Below are 22,249 nucleotides of genomic sequence, written 5' to 3' on the forward strand. Positions count from 1 at the left end.
TTAAGAATGGTCCCTTAACCACAAGTGCCGTTAAATTAGAATAAATAGCTCTTTTGAAATTACTAAAAGTGCTTTAGCGTAAAGAGTGAGGTATTGAGGAGGGGACGAAACCCCCCATTTACGTAATGATTTCTTTTTGTTTCAAGTTCTAATGCTGCTTCCTATTTTCAGTAGAAAAAAAACTTGTTTTTCTTATTTAATTTCTGAACGTTTTTGAATTAATAAAGATTTGATTTTGGCTCACCATACATGAATAATTAAAACTAAATTTGCATATTAATTTTACTTTTTTGGCTAAATGGCTTCCTCAAAGTTTTGATTGGACGATTTTGAGAAAAACGGGTGGGGGAGGGGACGTAGTTGCCCTCGAATTTTTTGATCACTTTAAAATGCCACTACAGCTTTAAATTTTATTTACGAACGTTTTTATTAGTAACAAATATATGTAACTTACGGATTAACTTACATAATAAACATCTGTATTCGTATATTTTTGTTACATATATGAGAGAGTTCACCCACTCGTCAATGGCTTGCTCTTTATGCTTAACGTCTAATTTTGCTCCAATTCTTTAAGAATAACCCTTGAATCACAAAGGCCGTTTAATTAGAATAAATGGCTCTTTTGAAATTACTAAAAATACTCTAGCGTAAAGAACAAGGTATTGAAGAAGAGAGAAGAACACCTTTCATATATGCAGCTATTTCTATTTGTTTTAAGTATTAATGCTGCTTCTTACTTTCAGTGGAAAAAACTAGTTTTTTTTATTTATTTTCTCATTGTTTTTTTGAATAATGCTGGAAAATCCATGGAGAATCTTATCCCCCACGATGAATGCCTCAATTGAATCACCCCGGGAAAAAAAAATAAACACGCAACTGCAATCTGTCTTCTGGCAAAAAACATAAAATTCCATATTTTTGCAGATAGGAGCTTATAAACTCTACAGTAGGGGTTTCTGGCACGTTGAATCTGGTTGTGCGACTTTCATTAATGTTATTTGACTTTTAGGGGATATTTTCCCCTATTTTCAAAAATAAGGCAATTTTCTCAAGCTTATGACTTTTGAGGATTAGAAATAAAAATGATGAAACTTATATAATTAAAATTAGCGTAAAATGAGATTCTCTTTTTCTATATATTGGAATCAATATTTATGTTTTTGAATTTTGGTTATTGTTCGGCCAGGTTGCTCCTTGCTATAGTTCGTTAGCAACGAATTTTTAAAATGCTTAACGAAAACTATATCGGAAAAGCACACACTGAAGAACCAGCAGAGATCCGAATTAAATTTTCTTTGGCTTTAAGACTGAAAAGTAATCCTAAATCTATCTTAACCGACAATACGGAGATTCTTTTGCATTAGTCTCTCGGAAAGAATTTGAGAGGTTAGTTATGGTTCTGCGCCTGCTTGGTTTACACAGTTCTTATTTACTAAATTGGGCTTGTCTAGGCTAGTTAGACAAATGAAAAGCTATTGACATCAGTACCCTTATCAGAAAGTTGGGTAAAATTCTTGTTGAGTGACTTCTTATCTCAGAAAGGGGTTAGGTTAGGAAAATGAAAATTTCAGGGATGGGTCTGCAGGTTAAAGTATATCCTGGTAAGGTATTTTAAAGTACCCACTTCCACTCCTTCCTCTAGAGAGCCCTGAAATTCACCTATATGACAGGTCTATACCGATTGAAATTTTGACAAAACAACATTTTACCTTAATTTTCAGTTAGGCTACCAGTTGCTTTTTCTCTGCCTTTAGTTCTGGAAATGTAACTCCTGTTATTTGAGTAGAATTCTGAGCCATATCAACGTTTTTTTCTAAATTTATGAAATGTATTTGCATATCATTAAAACCTTATAAATCAGAATTTAGCAAAGTTGTGAAGCCAAAAATAATTTTGTTGTACTCCATTCAAGTGGAAGATCTTTTATGATAGACATATTTTTGAAGGTCATCAAAGGTCATGGCCCTCTAGAGGGAGAAGGAGTGGAGGTAGGTAGTTCAAAATACCTTCCCAGGACATGCTTTAGCCTGTAGACTCATCCCTGAAAGTTTCATTTTCCTACTCTAACCCTTTCTGAGATAGCAAGAAGTCAATCAACTAGAATTTTATCAAAGGCTATCATGAATTGGTTGATGATGAACTTGGTAAATATTTTGTTGTTCATATTATAGATTAACAAATAAATTGTACACATCAATAGATGCCATTTTTTTGACAAATTAAATTCTGAGAAACAATAGTTTGAAAATAAAAATTTCATTTTATAATTTTTGATATAAAATGGGTTATAAAAATTTTTCCAAACTACTATTTCATTATAAATCCATTTAATAAAAGTTGCATTGCCTAATTCACACACCTGGATTTGTCAAGATTCAGGTGATTAAAAAAAAAAAAAAAATCTAAACTAACCCACCAAGTCTTGTTCTGTTAGCCTAGGCCATTTAAGATCTGATGTTTCACCTATATGTAGAAAAATATCAAAGCTTACAAGAAAAAATATTACAGATAGATAAACAGAGATATTGTTTTTGATATTTTATACAGCATAGTCATTATAAATCAATGCTTATGGATTATATAACTTTGAAAATAGATTAATAATCAAATATTAAATTTAAAATCCATGGTTTAAGCCATTTTTGTAAGCAAAACTTGGAATTTTTTTTTGTAATTTCCAGCAGTAGGGCTTAAATTTTAATTTGCAAGAAAAGCAATTGTTAATTTTGTAAAGAACATAAAAAAGACATCAATTGGTATATTTGTTTTATCCACAAGTCAATAATATGAACAGCAAAATCAGGTCAATGTTGGTATTACTGGAACAATTTTTTTGGGTCATGAAACTATTGTTAATAGATGCATAATGACTTTTTGAACATCTTTTCTCTCTTGCAAAACTACTGCAAACTCACCATTATGAAGTTATTGAACATCTTTCCTCTATTGCAAAACTACTGCAAACTCACCATTATGGATTTATTCCAGCCCAAATATTCTTGTATCTATCTATACATATAGAATTGTAATCATTTTCGTTTTTTGTTAAATGTTTTAAGACCAAAAATTGCTCCATGGCTTTTAGAGACAATTTTTTGTTAGGTTAGGTTAGAACAAAAAATGTCAGTTTTTGGTAGTTTTGCAAGAGAGAAAACATGTTCAAGAAGTCAAAATGTATCTATTAACAATAGTTTCAAAATTGTTCTGGTAATACCAACATTGACCCAAAATCAGGGTTATTCCAATGGAAACATCTTAGAAAACAATTTTTATGTTTCCCTTGCACTTTTCATATATCACTGCTGTTACAACCTGTGTACCTGTAACTGCAATTTGAGTCAATGCTGATGAAATCAAGAAACAAAAAACAAACTGGAAATCTATAATTTGAGCTGTACATTACAGTTAAGGGTAAGTCATAGTAGAAGTAACTCCAAATTAACTTAACTACACCTTTTTTGTATATTATGGAGTTAGAATTGCTTTTTATGGCACTTGGTATCTACCAAGTGACATATACTGTCTGTTGGTCTGTCTGTCCTGGTTTTGCTACTTTAGGCACTTCCAGGTAAGCTAGGATGATGCAATTTAGCAGGCGTATCAGGAACCAGACCAGATTAAATTAGAAATTATCTTTTGCCAATTTAACCATCTGGGGGGGGGAGTGGGACAATGGTTAAATCAAAAAATTAGAAAAAATGAGGTATATTCTAACTTACAAATGGGTGATCAGATCTTAACGAAATTTGATCTTTAGAAGGATCTTGTGCTTTAGAACTCTCATTTTAAATCCTGACCAGATCCAGTGACATTGGGGGAGCTGGAGAGGGAAACCAGAAATCTTGGAAACTGGATATCTTGAAAGACACTTAGAGTGGAGAGATTGGGATGGAACTTAATGGGAAGAATAAGCACAAGTTATAGATATGTGATTGACATAATTGGAACAGAACTGTTCTCTTTAGGAGGGCTGGGGGTTGTTAATTTGGAAAAATTAGAAAAATTGATGTATTTTTACTTAAGAACTGCTGACCAGATCTTAATGAAATTTGATATTTAGAAGGGCCTCATGTCTTAGAGCTCTTATTTCAAACCCCAACCAGATCTGTTGAAATTGGAGGGAGTTAGAGTGAGAAACCGGAAATCTTGGAAAATGGTTTTAAATGTCATAGATACATGATTGATGTAACTGGACTGGATCTGCTCTCTTTTGGGGAGTTTGGGGGGTGGGGTTCAGTGCTTTGGGAGTTTGGTGCATCTGGACAAGCTAGTACAATGAAAATTGGTAGGTGTGTCAGGGAGCTGTACAAATTGAATTCAGAAAGTCGTTTTCCCTGATTTGACTATCTGGGAGGGCTGAAGTAACAAGAAAAAATTGATGTATTTTTTACTTACAAGTCAGTGATCAGATCTTAATGAATTTTGATATTTAGAAGGACCTTGTGACTCAGAGCTCTTATTTTAAACCCCAACCCGCATTAAGCTTCTGATTTTCCTTTTAAAGCAATCTATTGATTCTTAGGATTTTGCCAGAGCTCATACCATATGAGCTTTTGGCTCTTCCAACCTTGTCATAAGTGCCAAATGAGCTCTTAGTTCTTGTTTTTTAACATGTTTCCTTTTCATTGGCCCAATTCTAGACTGAAACCAAAACCTGATTCCAAAATAGAGAAACCAAAAACAAAGAAATGTGGTCCTTTCATACTTCCTACATACTGCCTATAAAGTAAAAATTTCATCATCATTTTTTAGTTAGTTATTATATAGCCTAGGGGTATATGGGACCATTATAGAGGGGCATGAGATGAAATGTAAAAATAAATATCTCTTGGTAAAATTCTAGTTTAGCTACTTTTTGCTATCTTGGAAAGGGGATATGTTAGGAATATGAAACCCTCAGGGATAGTTCTACAAACTAAAGTACAACCCAGGGAGATATTTAGAAGTACCTACTCCTTCTCTCTCGAGAGGGCAATGTCCTTTGATGGCCTTTAAAAAATTTTGTGTTATGAAAGTGAAATCTTGCAAAACATTTCCTCTGCTTAAATGAAATACAGGAAAACTGTTTTCAGCTTCACAACTTTGCTCAATTTGTGAGGTTTCTAAGATCTGCAAATACATTTTCTAAATTTAGGGGAAAAGAATCATTGATATGGCTTAAAATTCTACCCAAATAACAGGAATTATTTTTTTCAGAACTAAAACCAGAAACAAATAAATAGATAATTTAAAATCAAGGTAAAATGTTGTTTTTTGTGAAAATTTGTATTTGTATATACCTTTCAAGTAGGCAAGTTTCTAAGACTTGGAAATATGATCTGGGTTAACATGGAAGCTTGGCAAAACCTTCCCATAATATATTTTTGGCCTTGGATTTATTACTAAATGTTTCATTTTGTAACTTCAACCCTTTTCAAGACAGCAAAAAGTAGCTAAACTAGAATTTTTGTTCTAGCATATGTCCTTTAGAAAAGCCACTATTCTATATGTTAACCCTTCATTTGTGGCTTTACAACATGTTCATTAGATTAAAGCTGTCTAAGATTAAGTCTATCTATGATTTGGAGTTTTAAGAACTTTGTTCTAGTTTTAAGATCCTGTGTCCAAGGTTATACAGTATTTTCCAACATTTTACTCAAGTTTTGAATGGAGGCTATGTCCAAAATTAGCATTCACTGTTGTCAGTCAATATATTTGAAATTTTGGGTGTTGTATATGACTAAATTATTCAATATAAATTCATATAGATTAAGAAGATTTGAAAAACCTAGTGATGAAACAATCTACTTTTTAGGTGATATAGTAGAGACTCTATGCTGATTTGACCTATTTAGTAATGGTTAGCTGTTACAGTATTAGGTATCTTATGTTATGAATGGTGATGACAATGTTGCTTCCTCTATCTCATGTCTATTGTCAATGGTGTCCCAAAAGAGCTTTTCTAGGACCAAGTCTGTTCAACAACTACACTAATGATTAAAAAGCAAACCAGGAAAACCTACATGGTTCTAAATTAGTGGCTAGCACTTTTGGAAGGAAATACCATAAAATTATGAAAACCAAATTAAAAAAAACAACAAACAAACAAAACTACTATATTAAACTGTTAGTCTACTTTCATTACTTCTTTTTGACAATTTTTGATTCTTATGTCAATATCATTTGCAACTACTAGCAGACAAAGATAACAAAGAAAATAAGTGTAACAATAGCCAGTGGACAGAAAAGAAGCAAAAAATACATAAGCAGATATTTCAGCAAGGACTTTCACCAAGGCGTTTTCAATGCTAAAAAAGAGAAGAAACACCTTTGTTTCTTCTTTCTTTCTCTTGCTTTTATCTGCTTTTGTTCTCTTGGTTATAATATTTTTTTTATTACATTTTGTCTGTTTGTCATATAATTTTTACACAATTTTTACATGTGGAAGGGGGAGAAATGATGCAGGATTGGTATAAATAGGCTTATTTGAGAATTCTTCCAATGAATTTTTACAATTTTACAGTGTTTCTTTCTGGAGAGGGTGACCACTGAAGTAGAACTACCAACTTACCCTGTATGCTCACCATTTTTAATTGGTTGGTACTGTTGTAACCAAACAGAAAACTTCTTTACCTTCTGTGATTGACCATATCTAAGGAAACATGCTGATAAATTGAAAGTAATAACATTAGGTTCCTGAATTGATGCTCTTTACAAATATCTTGGTTACTTTTTGGACAATGTCTCCTCTCCCCCCTGATGGTTTTACCATCATTGTGTTCCTTCGATGGGATAACAGTGGAAAGAAGTATGTTAATCTTAATAGATTCAGGCTCTGTACTAAAAACATCAGAGAAGGTGGTATGCACAAACATGAAACAAGAAATCTAATGGTATTACTTATATTCTAGTTGCATGTCTCATTTAAATGTTTTTAATCACTTCTAATGTCCCAAGACTTCCTGTTAACAAAATCATTAAAGGGTGATTTTCATGAGATTCCAGGAAACACTTTCCTTCTTGGTCACATGTCTTAAAAGTCACTGGAAAGCAAAAATGGTAAATTAAGGAAATTCCAAGAAACACTTTCCTGCTTGGTCATATGTCTAAAAAGTCACTGGAAAGTCAAAATGGTAAATGGAGAAAATTCTTGGAAACACTTTCTTGTTTGGTTATGTCTAAAATATCACTGGAAACCAAAAATGGTAAAGTAGAAAGCAAAGATGATATTTAGAACAGGAAAACTAGTACAACATATCTGCTATGACTATCTAGCTTACTTGCACTTTGCTTTAGCTTTACTAGCTTACTTTTTTTTTACAAATGCTCTTTCACATTCTTGGCCTGTTTTAACATTATGCTTGAAATGGGTTTCCCAGCTTCAGTTTCCAAGACCTGTCTGGATTCACTTTCTGAAAAAGCAGGAATTATTTCAAAGTTTTAAAACCCAAATGGTAGGTTATTCCTGTTTGTGTTCATCCATGGAAACTTTTGGAAAGTGATTCCAGATCTGGTTTCCAAGTCAACTGAAACTTTCCTTAAGAGAGACTAGCTATGTGGTCTTCTAGCTGTGTCCTACTGTTTACCTGCTCAAAATACAAAGTTTTTATTTTGGGCAATAAGCAGTAACTGAAGATAAACATCTTAGGTTATAATTGATAGTGAGCTTAAGCTTACAGCCACATACAAGTCATAGTGACAAAAGCTAATTGAACCCTTGGGCTAGTTAAGTGCACCTTTATTACAAGAAAGCTACGAGTAATTAAAAATTGTACACAACCCTTGTCAATCCTCACCTTGAATTAAGCATTGTTGTAGCATCCCTGCAATCCAACATGAATACTAAAGAGAGGGTATATAATTATGATAAAAAAATATGCTAAACCTAGTGGAGTTAGTGGAGGATTTATTTATCTCTTCTCGCTAGGATTATATTAGAAACCAAGGCAAAAATTCCAGCCTCTTTGGTCTAAAAGAAGAGAGCAACAAGTTTTTTCTCCATTAGAATTGTGGTACTGTAGAATGGGCTGACAAAGAAGGTAGCCACCAATCACAGCAATGAGGAAGAATTCAAACAAAAGAGTATAGAGTTCTTTCAAAGCAGGGGTTGCAAGGATTGGCATAATTCTGACCAGAATCTGACCTGAAACTCAACCATCAACTAATTGACTCTGCAACTCCTGCAGGAACCTACAGGAGGTTGACATCTTGCTTGTCAATGCAATTTAAACTACTTAAACTAAGTAAAATACTTACTTTGCCTAGGAATAAAGGATGAATGTTTTAAATGGTTTGAATCTTATTTGAATGGCAGGTTTTTAAGAGTGATATTAGATTGTTTGATTTCTAAATTTTATCCAATTACTTGTGGAGTTCCACAGGGTTCAGTCTTGGGTCCGCTATTATACCTTATATATTGTGATAGTATGCGGTTTTACATATCACGAGCCAAAATTACTTCATTTGCAGATGATACTGCACTTACAGTTACAGGAAAGACTCTCAATGAACTTACTGATAATGCTAATGAAGCATTAAAAGGAGTTGTCTTGCAATAAATACAACCAAAACAAATTTTATGACATTCACTAGAGTAGGAACAGCGCCTACCACTTCTCCAGGAGCTATTATATATAATGGAACTACTCTAGCAGAAGTTCAAGAAACTCGATATCTGGGATTTATAGTGGACAATAAACTCAGCTGGAAAAAACATAGTGATGTGATTTCATGTAAAGTTTCAAGAGGTGCTGGGATGCTGCATAAACTTAAATATTTTTTTCCAACTAAAGTAATGCTTTCATTGTACCATTCGTTAGTATCGTCTTATATTAATTATGGATGTATGATATGGGCAAGTGATTTTTGCACAAATTATAAAATAGTACAGGTCCAGCAAAATAGAGCTGTTCGAACTATTGGAAATTATGACCGAGGAACTGATAGTACGTTAAGTATACTTAAAAAGTTGAATTTACTAAATGTAGGTCAAATTAGAGATATGCGATAGGCATTTTTGTTTTTCAATGCTTGAATAATTTAGGGCCTGAAGTTTTTAGAAGTTATTTTAGACATAATTCGTTTTACCATCAGTATTTTACCTGACATGGAAATGATCTGATTAATGAGGTAAGGAATACAACGTGATCAGGGCATGTGACAAGACACATAGGCACGACAATTTGGAATGCATTCCCAGAGTATATAAGGAAGTCAGAGAGTCTCCCACAGCTTCAGCACCAGTTAAAAATGCATTTTTTGAAAGATAAATGATCAGGATGGTGAAGGGAAGCGTATTGAATGAGAGTGGGCTATCCAGAATTCTTCAAATCTGAGTAATTATTTGGAGTGGTGTATGTATATTTGTATGTGTAGGTGTATGTGTATGTATATGTATATGTGTATGTATTTATGTATGTATATGTGTAGGTATATGTATATATATATGCTAAAATTATCAATAACAAATCATCGAGCAATGTATGTATATTTGTATGTGTATGTATATGTATTTATGTATGTATATGTATATATATATATTTATTATATGTGTATGTGTGTATATGTTTATATATACACTTTTTTTTTGTGCATTTAATGAGTTAGTATTATTGATGATTAAAGTAACATGAATGTAGTTGCTATTACAGGCCAGAACAGCCTTTTTGTGACTCATTGATATGTATATGATATAAAGGTTTTAAATAAAAATTTACCTACCTACCTACCTACCTACTTATTTCATTTCTATTGGGATACCTCTTCATTTCCCACCTCCCCCTTGATGGATAATTATACAGCCTAGTTTATATGTTTGTGTTATGTTTCATAATAGTAAATATTTTATAATTTATAAATGTGTTATATTTTGTATCTTAACACTAACATTTCAGTATTCTAAAGATACTCAAATATGGAAAAAAGTAGTGTTGTTGTAAATACTGTGAGAATAAGTACAGTAGGCGGGTTGAGGGGGAGGCTCTGCTTGCCCAGATCAGCGCTGCCAACAATGAAGGCAGTAAAGGCCAGGATCATGTTGACTGAAGGCACCTCACATGGTTTTATTCATAATCCAGTTCGAAAACAAATTGAACGGTTCTGCAGAGAAGACATATGTTTGTCTTACAATAAAGTTCATGTCTAGCTAAGATGACTCTTCTTTATTAATTTTATGTCAGACTGTGTCTATCCACTAAACATGATTTGGCGAAAATTTTGGGCAGAACACTATATTTAACCCTGTCATCCAGATTCGGCCCCAAAGTCAAAAGTTTGGATACAGTTAAGCTTGAGCATAGCTGTCATTATGTAGACATTTGGCCATATGTTGTATCTCGCTTATGTAATTGTGTAGACATTTTGCCTTATGTTGTATCTGGCTTATGTAGGCCAAGTTGTTGAGTTTTTGTCTTTTTTTGCTAACCAGAAATAGTTAAGGGACCTATGGTAAAGATCTTTTCTCTGATTGCCAGTAAAATTGACACTAATAAATAATGTATGCTGTACAATTAGCTTATTTATGCTTAGAGGTATTGTTTTTAGGTTTCTTCAGGTTTCTATGTAAGAAATTTTCTAAGGAACAGGTTTGCTGTAAGATAGGGTTCTATTTTAAGAAGTATTCTCAGTACAAAACTAACAAACTTACCTTTTATGTTAAAGAAAATACAAATTCAGTAAAGAAAAACTAAAACAATAGAAGTATTTGTGAAATTAACTTAAATTGGAATTAAAATATACTGTCTGACCTTTTTAGCATGTTCAGAATAAAAACAAGTCAGGCTGATAGATACATATTTACTCAAGTACAAAAACAAACAATAATTAACAATAAAAGGAAAAACAAGAGCTAAGAGCTCATATGGCACTTGTTATAAGGTGGAAGAGCCAAGAGCTGATATTGTATGATTCCAAAATTGATATTGATTGATATTGCAAAATTCCAAGAATCAATAGATTGATTTAAAAGGAAAATCAGATGCTTAATGCGGGTTGGGGTTTAAAATAAGAGCTATGAGTCACGAGGTCCTTCTAAATATCAAAATTCATTAAGATCCAATCACCAACTTGTAAGTTAAAAATACATCATTTTTTCTAATTTTTTCTCTCCCTTCAGCCCCCCAGATGGTTGAATCAGGGAAACACCTTTTATCAAGTCAATTTGTGCAGCTCCCTGACAAACCTACCAATTTTCATTGTCCTAGCACGTCCAAACTTGCCAAAACACTGAACCCCGCCCCCTAATTCCCCTAAAGAGAGCTGATTCAGTATGGTTTCGTTAATCAATTATCTACGACATTTACTTATTCTACCCACCAAGTTTCATCCCAATCTCTCAAGTCTAAGCACTTTCCAAGATTTCTGGTTTCCCCTTCCAACTCCCTCCAATGTCAACAGATCTGGCCGGGATTTGAAATGAGAGCTCTGAGACATGAGTTTCTTCTAAATATCAAATTTCATTAAGATCTGGTCACCCATTCGTAAGTTAAAAATACCTCAATTTTTTTTAATTCTACAAATTAACACCCCCTTAGCTCCCCCAAAAGAAAACGGATCCGTTCTAATTATTATCCATCAATTATCTATTACTTGTGCTTATTCTACCCATCAAGTTTCATCCCGTTCTTTCCACATTAAGCATTTTCCAAGATTTCTGTTTTCCCCCTCCAACCCCCTATGTCCCTGGTTCTGATTTGAAATAAAAATGGAGCATCTAAGACATAAGATCCTTCTATATATCAAGTTTTATTAAGATCTGATCACCCATTTGTATGATCGTTTTCCAAGAATTGCGGTTTCCCCATCCAGCTCCCCTCAATGTCTCTGGATCCAATCGGGATTTAAAATGAGAGTTCTAAAGCACAAGATTCTTCTAAATATAAAGTTTCATTAAGAACTGATCACCTGTTTGTAAGTTACAGATGCCTCATTTTTTTCTAATTTTTCCGAATTACCCCCCCCCCCAAACTCCACCAAAGAGAACAGATCTGGTCTGGTTATGTCAGTCATGTATCTTGGACTTTAGCTTATTCTTCCCACCCAGTTTCATCCTGATATCTCTGCCTTAGCATTTTCCAAGATTTCCAGTCCCCCCCCCCCAATGACACTTGATCTGGTCAGGATTTAAATTAAAAGATCTGAGTTACAAGGTCCTTCTAAATATGAAATTTTATTAAGATCCAATCACTCCTTCATAAGGTAAAAATACCTATTTTTTTCTAATTTTTCAGAATTAACCTTCCCTTCCTCTCAACTCCCACAGAGAGAACGGATCCGTTCTGGTTGTCAATCACGTATCTAGGACTTGTGCTTATTTCTCCCACCAAGTTTCATCTCAATCTCTCCACTCTGAGCGTTTTCCAAGATTTTAGGTCCCCCTCCCAATGGCACCGGTTCCGGTCGGGATTTAAAATAAGAGCTCTGAGACCCGATATCCTTCCAAAAATCAAATTTCATTTAAGATCCGATCACCTGTTCGTAAGTTAAAAACACCTAGTTTTTTTTTTAATTCTTCTGATTTAAGAAAATCAACTATGATTATTATTGTTTAATGTCAGTTTAGTGCAGTCTATCATAGTTAGTGCAGTTTAGTGCAGTCATATCAGTTTATCATAAAGTTAAGTTGACACATTCTGAGGACACTTAGACTAAACTAATTAGGAAAAAAAAAAAGATAAATCCAGAATCAAAAAGTCCATTTTTCAGTCTGTAGTACTAATCTAAAATAATTATATTATATGTCTTCACTAAATCTTGCAATGCCTTCACCAGAATTTGAATAAAATTTTCAATGTCTAGATGACTTGTGTTTTTTCTATTAATAGAATGGTCTTCTCTTGGCTAGGTTGGAAATTTTTGTTGTTAGTGGTGTTTGACTTGTATGAAGCATCTCTTATGGTGGGGTTTTGACTGGTATTGATTGGTGGGTGACCATGGTGGGTGAGTTTTTTGTTTGAATGAATTTTTTTTATGTATTGATTCAGTTTTTATAGTTGTTTTCCTACATACATAGGTCAGAGAGCCTTCTGTGGGGCCACAGGTGTGAACTATAAACTAATTGATTGATGGATGGATTTATAGTGATTTGCATCTTTAGTGTGTGTATTTAATTTTAGTATTTTCTGTTCTTATTTTTTTTAATATTATTATTATTATTCTTTCACCATACATTCTCGTTTGTAAAGCCTTGAGGGACAGTATTTGGTGTTTGTTGCTGAATGTTTTGTGTTTTGTAGTAATATTAAAAATCTTTGTACCCCAATAAAAAAATGGTTTTCTTATTTTACTTAGATATCTCCTTAGAACACTATAGAACTAGTCAAATATATATACCACGTAGTACCTCGTGATTAAGTAAGATTGGCCAATTGGTAATTGGAACAGGTTTGATGCCTAATTAAGCCCTCCTCTAACCTCCACTTTTTTAGAATTATTTGTATATTATTTTTTGTTGTTGGAGGTAGTTTGCGTGTTCTTGGCTCCTCCTTCTAAGCTGCCCTTCTTCTCCTCAAATGTTAAATTTTGTTTTCTTTGATGGTAGGAAGTTCTGACGGATTGTTCTGGGTACCCGGCTGACTGACTGTATTTCAAACAGTAGGTTGTACGAACAATGTGGTTCAATCCTGCTTTCTAGGGCTATAATGAAAGAAAGGCTGAGATGGCTAGGCCACGTTCTGCGGATGAAGGATGACAGATGACCAAAGATAGTTCTTTTTGGCCAACTGTCTGGGGCTACACGGAAAGCAGGTCGTCCTTGTCTGGATTAGGAGGATGTCATAAATAAAGATTTAAAGGAAATGAGAACTTCCTGGGCGGGTGAGAGGAGGGAGGCTTTGAATAGATTAGGTTGGAGGAGGAGCGTGCGTAGCTGTGTTGGCCTCTGGCGGCTTGGTGCTGCAGTGAGTTATTATTATTAGTAGTAGTAGTAGTAGTAGGGGGAAGGTGTTTCTTCTGTCTATTTTGTTTTATTCCAAAGACAAAACCATTTTTATAATCAGGTATGTTTTTGTAGATACAATATGGCAGCATCAGCAGCAAGTATAGCTAGGGCTGGATCACGGCAAGTGAAGCCTCTACTTTCATTGGACAAAAGTGAAGCAAGGCGCCGAGTATTGAACTTGTATAAGGCTTGGTACCGTCAAATTCCATATATGGGTAATACCTTTTCCTTTTTTTCTAATGGAAGCTTGCAATGTTTAATTTTGGCTCAAATATAAATAATGTTTGATAAGATTGTGACTTCTTTGTTTTTGCTTTCTAGACTTTATTGTTTGTCAAACTAATGGGGGAGGGGGGGCGCAGCTAGTCAGGAAGAAATGAACGCTTAAGTATGAAGGTTTTTATTGCTGATTCATTTTAATCAGATGCAATTACCATGGAAATATATATATATATATATATATATATATATATATATATATATATATATATATATATATATATATATATATATATATATATATATATATATATATATATATATATATATGTATATATATATATATATATATATATACTAGCTGTTGGGGTGGCGCTTCGCGCCACCCCAACACCTAGTTGGTGGGGCGCTTCGCGCCCCCCAAGCCCCCCTGCGCGCGTAAGTCGTTACGCGCCATATTAGTTACGCGCCATTGTAGTTGTGTCCCTGTGTCCCACCTGTGAATAGAGATATATATAAATATATGTTTTTAACTACGTAAAACATGCGAATATACAACATTCTTCGCTGTCCCATTGTCTGTGCATATAAATAGATTGTCAGGTTTACTGACTCTTGAACATGCAACATATAATTGTCCATGGGAAAAACAATCCGTATTCAGATCTATACCTCATTATTCTAATGATGTGTCCCTGTGTCCCGGTCGTCATTCATATTCCCTGTGTCCCGGTCGTCATTTGGGTCCCAGTGTCCCAGTTTGTAATTTCTCTTTGAGTGTCCCGGTCGTCATATATATTCCCTGTGTCCCGGTCGTCATTTGTGTCCCGGTGTCCCGGTCTGTAATTTCTATTCGAACAATCCCTGTGTCCCGGTCGTCATTTATATATCCCGCCTGTGCCCCCGGTCGTCATTTGTGTCCCGGTCTGTAATTTCTCTTTGAGTGTTTTTTCTTTTTATTTTTTTTTAGTTTTTTACCTTTTTTATTTTTTCAGTTTTCTTTTTCTTCTTTATTTTTCAGCGTCACTATGAAGTACATATCGACGAACCTTTGTTTTTTTAACTTAAATCTGGTAGGCATTGATGACCTTATCCAAGTCAAAATCCCAAACCCAATCATCATCGCTATCATTTTCAGTTTTGATATGTTTGACTCTCGCTGTCCAGGTGGATTTTCATCTGACTGCGCGGTTTTGCGTTCTTTAGCCGTAAGCCTGTTTTCTTGCTGTTCTTGTGATTCCCCGGCACGCTTTCTTTTCTTACTTTCTCTATCAGCTGCAAGCCTGTTTTCTTGCTGTTCTTGTGATTCCTCGGAACGCTTTCTTTTCTTACTTTCTCTATCAGCAGCAAGTTTTTTGGCATAAACTCTTTGATCAGCTTCCTCGGCTGTTGCCATTGTAGGTTCTTCAGTCATTTTACAATTAAACATTTTTCCGGGAACAAATGCCTTAAATACCGTTAATGACGTCACCGTCATAGCAAAAATGACGACAACTAACTTCATGACGTCAGTCGACACAGAAACATGACGTCACCTGATCCACAGACAGACAGACAGACAACTTTTTTTTATATATATAGATAGATATATATATATATATATATATATATATATATATATATATATATATATATATATATATAATGAAATAAAATTAACCAGATATCAATCCATAACTAATGAAAAATTAAACTCTAGCGATAAAACATGATTAGGCTCAAATTATCGTTGTACAGAAAGGAGTTGTGAGGTAACTGACTTTAGGTTTTGCCTTTGTTTTGGGGGGGGGGTGAGGGTATAGGTACTGAAAGGGGCGAGAACTCATATTACAGACTATGTACTCGTTTCCACTTTTTATGATAGAAAACTGTGATACCTAATTTTGATTTTTTTACTTTTTTTTAGAAAAAACTTTGACAGAAGTCTTGCCGTTCTTGTATTGACTTCCTAACTATTTTCTCTTTTTTACTAGGAAATTGTATTATATTATTTATATATTTTTAGCAAAGCTTTGACAGCTCTAAGTTTCATTGATTTCCTTAGCCTTTCTATTTATTTTCTCCAATTTTCACTTCTTGTAATTGAAGGTTTAGACATTCTATTCTTTGCCTATTTTTTTGTAAAATCTTGGGCTTGGATTTGAACCACTGTTTTGAAATACTTGATTGTTTATTTTTTGTATGTTTTTCTAGTTTAAGACCAGAATGTTTTGTTTTGTCCTTGTTCTCGGAAACCTTTTGATAAGGTAATTTATTTATTGAGTTTTTTTTTTTTTGTTATAGAAGATAGCATTTTTTTGTACGTTTCCTTAGTAAACTATTGGCAAAAATGTTTTACTCGTGTAGATGATCAGGCAAGGTCTTATCTAGGGGGGTGAGAGGAGGGGGTTGGGGCTGATCCCCCCGCTCATTTTGTCTGACTTAAAATAAGTAACGAAAATGTATACAAGCAAATTTTGATGCATTTTGAAGTTTTTGCCCCCCTCCCCCCTATGGCACTGATTGACTGTTAAAGAAAGGACAATAAAAAACAAATGACTTAAATATCCTAGAAAAAGATTTTCTTAGTGCGTGGATACAAATTACAAAAGGTAAAACAAAAAGGAATTGTTAAGACAGTGAACATTTTTCTTTTGCCTCTATGTCGTCATATTTGCCTCTAATTGTCATCATCAAAACATTGATAAGTGTAAAATTAGACTTGACACTACCTAAAAATTGCCTGACACTCATTGCGGATGAGCCCAATTTGACTTTAGATGCTTGTTTGCCTGTCATTCCACGCAAATTAACGGTCCTGTGTCAATTAAAAATTTCTGGTCAACCTGCCTAAGACCATAGGCAGGCGTACCTTGTTTATTTTGCATTCCAGGGGATTTAACGGTCCTATGTCAATTTTAAATTCTTGGTCAACCTGCCTGAGACTAGGTGGGCCTGCCTTTCTAAAAGCTAACAAACAAGTATTTGTCCAATAAGAGAGTCATGCTTACTCCTGCCGTTTTCCCGTGACATTTAACCAGACACTTGGAAAACTATAGGCTCCAATGTTCGCTGGCGAGTCCATATGAATTGTTGGTCATATGTTGATCCTATGACACGGTATTCCACCTTTAAACTACAAGCGGTCAAGCCTGTTAGGCTTAGGTTTCACTTGTCCGCCTGTGAGTCCAAGTAAATTCAGTTCCAGACTTTGCATACAAGTTCAATGGACATTATATGTCACGCATCAACCCAAAATTTATCAATTGCTTTCATCCCTTAGTTCTATGTCTATCTACCTAAGTTCTGACCTAGGAATGACGCATGGACGGATAATAGACAGACTTATCTATCAACAAATGAACTAACATCATTTTATACAATCCTAATAAGGACTTATGCCAGATTTGCCTCTCACTCAATCGTGCTGTCTGTCTTGGCTTTGTACAATTAGCCATGACTTGATGTCCACAACTACTTGATTTTAATTCAAAATCAGTGGACTTGGTCCGTTGATCTAACAATTAAAATTTGCAACAATTAAAATATGTAACAATTAAAAATAAGCTATTTTTTATAGTTTCAATGGTCACGTATTTTATTGTAAGTATTATTTATATTTATTTGTGCTTTGCTGATGACGGCTCTTAGATATAGATCCAAAATATTCATTTAGAAAAAAAAAATCCCTGTCTCAAAATAGTTACTCGTTTTTTACCTTTTGTTATTTGTATTATAGAAAGCAAGTTTTTGTAGAATTATTATATTTTTTTATAGAATTATAGAAAGTAAGGTTTTAGTCATTACTTAGTGCTCAGATGTGCTGGAAAAAAGATGACTAATATTTGAAGGAAGTGCCAGGGAACAATCTCGTCAAACTTGTGTCTTCATTATAAGATTTTTTCACAAAAGTTGATTTTTGGTCAAAAACTGACAAAATTGATTTTGGTATTGCAACATTATTTACTAGCGTCGTCACTAAAAGTCTTCTTGTTAGTATACATTGTCTTGTATCTTGCTAATTTTTTGCTGAATAGTAACACTACTGCTACTTAAAAAAACAGTTGCAGCTTGAAGTCAACACAACAGCCACCAGGGGCGGATCCATGACTTTTTTTTAGCAGGGGGCACATGATAGGCTCTTCTGATAAACTTGTGAATAAAAAAATGCCAGCAATTTAAAGGGGATCTCAACAATTCTAGGTCGTAGGTCCAATAATCTGTTGAAGTTAAACGATGTCAAAATGCTGATTCAAAAATAATAAGTTATAAAAACCAACTTGTCATAAAAAAACAAAAAGCTACTTTCCATCAACAAAAAAAATGATATTTAATAATTTCTGCATAATTTTTAGCCTCTGTACTTCTGACCCCTGTAGCGGGTGATTAAAGCTCTGTTTTGTCAAAAAAATTGATCTTGAACCACCTTTTGGTGTCACACATTCTTCGTGACTATTTTTACAGGTAAAAACCATCTACCATGTTGCCGAACTATGTGGTATCGCTTAATAATTATGATTGGTAATGAAGAGTAGGAAATTAGGATTAAGATACAACCATATATGTGTAAAAGATTAAAACACTAGTTCGTTTAGGATTAAGATATAACCGTATAAACATTAAACACTGGTTCGTTTTGGGGTGTAAAAAGAACCAAGAGATAGACATACATCAAGAACATTTAAAATGAGGCTTTTAAGTATAGACAATAAAACATTAATTAGTCACTATTTCTCTTTAAATAGTATTTTAATGAAAAGTGCCGACTTTGACGAAATTTCAAAAATTTTCTACTCAAAATCTCGCTTTTCCTAACAAATATAGCGTATCTTTCCTCTTTTTAAAGTTCTATTTATTTTGATTAAATTACAGAATTCTCAATTTTATCAAAAAAAGTCTATTTCTCATTCTACTCCTACCATGTGTATATATTACAACGTCGATGTCTACCTCAATATATCGGTGAATGTTTATAATGGCTAGTACCGTCAGTTTAGAGTCCTGTCAATTTAGAGCTCTTCGTTAGTATTTCCTCTTCTATTCACCTTACAGTATTCGAATGAAGACAAAAATCGCCAGAAATATATGAACCCTAATAAAGATGCAGGTTGGTATGTTCTTCCGTTTAAGTATATGATTCAAAATACTCTAAAATAAATGACTATGTTTTTTTTCAGGGTTTCAAGCTGGGATATTTTTTTTTTTTTTTTTTTTTTTTTTTTTTATGGTGTTCAATTTAAATCTTGATATATGTCTGTTGAGCACAAAAATAAAAATTTGATATTTGGCTAAAGTTTAGCATTAACTAAGAGAATTGTCATAAAAAAAGTTTGATTTATAGACAGCTAATCGTGAAAATATGATATGATGGTGTGTACCAAAATAAGTATAAAATCCTCAGCTATAAATAGTCTATACATTTTATTTTATGTAGATAAAACATTTTAAGTAAAGGTCGAATTATGTATGTGCGACTGTGCCAGTACCTCGATATTACTAATAGATTGCTTTTTGAAAAATTGAGTTTGGATGAAAAACAAACATATTTTGTTGCTTACTTATTAATGTTATTTACTATAATTAAGTTTTTCGTAATATAAACTGTTTTTACCACTGAATTGTTAATGCAATGTTGAATGCAATGTAACGTTAATAAAATTTCCTTTCTTTTTGTTAGCTTTTTTCAAAATTTATGTAAGTAAATATTTAATTTTATGTAAATCAGTCTATACATTTTTATGGACAAATATATGCAGTACCAATACAAGAACATAACTATATTTTGTGACTGGTTAGTATTGAGAAGGTAAGAAACTCTGAAGTAATTTTAAGGCTGCATTCTGTTTCTGTGGTTAACTCTAGTGGTGTGAATTTACACTTTTTTTTTCAACATTTCATTAGCAAATGTATAAAAAAATCGATGCAATTCCATTGATTCAAATTGAGAATTTGGAGACCCATATATGCCGACTAGATAAAAAATAAATAAATACATAATTATTTGCTTTCTTTTTTTAACGATTTTTTCAAAATCTATTTATCTTACATGATTACTCTGACCTTTGAAGGAGTATTTCGACTCATATACTTAGTTTTTAGTGTATACTTATGTGAAGAGCTTGACAAAGGGGGCATTTCCCAGTCGAGCCCTCGAGGCAGATCCTAATATGTTATTATTCCTTACATTTTTAGTTTTTAGTTTTTCAAAATCGATACATCTTACAAAATCTTACATGATTACTCCGGCCTTTGAAGGAGCCTTCACTTTAATGCCTTCACTTTAATGTTTTAGGATAAACAGAGGAGGTGATATGTCATATACTGCAATGCTTTAATTAGATAAAATTAAGCAGTAAAGTGGCCACCATTTGCTCACCGAAATCAAAAACGTTGATTAATAATATGTTTGCGCTTTTCATACATTTGCTTTCTGTTCCCCAAAAATAGCAATGTTGTAAAAACTACCCTGCTCCGCAAAAGAAAGCAAACCCAAATTTTCTGACAGCCCAAAAAAGGTAATGATATCAATTTCTTTGCCTCTGTGCCATAGCAAGACTAGAAAACAAATTTTTCACTGTAAAAAGATGTTTAAGTATTAAGTTTTTCAGCCCTGTTTTGACAGCACAATCCTGAAATATTATTTCGACAGCCTAAACAATTTAGGATTTTGAATGTCCCCTCCTTGTTATTACAAAATGAAGATTTTTGCCTCAAAGTTGGCTTTTGTGGTAAAAGGGACGGATTCCCTTGATAAATCTCAATTTAATTAAATACCTTTAGGCGGTATGCGTCATCAGTAAAATTTAACAGAGACCACACAAAGTAACTTAAACTTTGTTTCAAACTTGTTTCCAAAGAGAAACAGTCTTAACAATTACACACTTATTAACAACTCAACTATTAACAACCAATTACAAAAAAAATAACTTCTATCCCAACCCCAATCAGAGTAAGCGGTCCCAATCCCAAATTTGCTACTACCTTCGGGGGAGGGGGACTTGCCCCCCACCTGGATCCACCACTGGCAGTCACCACTCCAGATCCACACCAATCTCTTCAAAGCAGTACTCTTTATTGATGGAAGACCAAAAATGAATATTATTGGCAATACTTTCTTTATAAATCATAGCTTAGAAACGATAATAAATCATTTCTTTCATTCTAGCCCTTGGAATCAGGATCAAATGACGTTATCCTTGTAACTTATTTCTTGTGACTGTATCAATCAAACCAGCACCTAAAATATCCTTAGACAAATCCCCCGAAAAATATTTGACAGCTCCTCAGAAAATTAGTCTACATATCTCCCCAATTAAACAGTTCGAGGTAACGAACTGCAAGTAAGGAGCGACCCCGGTCAATAGTAACCGGAACTCTAAAAAACGGAATTTTGATATCAATAGATACATCAAAAGAATTGCATTTTTATGCTGATTTCAAATATATAAATTTTGTCAAGTTTTGTCTAACCCATCCAAAGTTAAGAACCTGAGAATATTTGCCTTATCTTTGCACCCACTAAAAGTTATTGAATCTTAAATAATCACATGGTCAGATTTAGCATATCGGAGAACCCTACTGAAGAAGTTCGAACCTCTTATCTGCAAAATGTGGAATTTTGTAAGGACTCTGTCAGTATACTAACTGGTTCAGCTGATTCTGCTTCCCTAACTTCTTTTAGATTTCGGGACAATCATGGACTGGTCTAGAAATTGTCCTTCAACCATTGTAATATCACAACAATAATTGTGATATTATCACAATCACAACAATAATAATATCACAACAATTGATCGTCCATCGATCGTCCATCGCTACTTGATCGTCCATCTTTTCGAGAGAAAAGATGGACGATGGACGATGTTCTTTGGTTCCACACCTAGAACAACAAAGGAACAATGCTTTTTTTGCCAGAAGAAAGATCACAGATGCATGTTTGTTTGTTGTTTGTTGTTTTCATCCCAGGGGTTATTGTATTGACCCAGTGGCCCTAGAATATCTAGGGCAACTAGGCCCCATCCCATGCTAATTTTTTCCCCATGGTCATATGGGAAATGTTCATTGTAGTGTTCATTGTATGTCGAAATATCAAATAACTATGTCTTTGAAGATAACTTAGTCCCCCACAGTAAC

General features: G+C 33.7%; 1 protein-coding gene across 2 annotated transcripts in view; it reads left to right on the top strand.

Moving 5' to 3' along the window:
* The first annotated feature begins 1,237 nt into the window (after positions 1-1,237).
* LOC136040150 (NADH dehydrogenase [ubiquinone] 1 alpha subcomplex subunit 6-like) overlaps positions 1,238-22,249 on the top strand; it is a 32,869-nt gene continuing 11,857 nt past the window's right edge. Inside the window, exons 1-2 of one of the 2 annotated variants that reach the window (XM_065724265.1) lie at positions 1,238-1,389; positions 13,991-14,133. In XM_065724265.1, coding sequence (XP_065580337.1) covers positions 13,998-14,133 — 136 coding nt within the window. In that variant the 5' untranslated portion in view covers positions 1,238-1,389; positions 13,991-13,997. The remainder of the gene's footprint in view (positions 1,390-13,990; positions 14,134-22,249) is intronic. The other variant, XM_065724266.1, reaches the window with a different exon arrangement.

This window comes from Artemia franciscana, chromosome 20, assembly GCF_032884065.1.
Source record: "Artemia franciscana chromosome 20, ASM3288406v1, whole genome shotgun sequence".
Classification (NCBI taxonomy): domain Eukaryota; kingdom Metazoa; phylum Arthropoda; class Branchiopoda; order Anostraca; family Artemiidae; genus Artemia; species Artemia franciscana.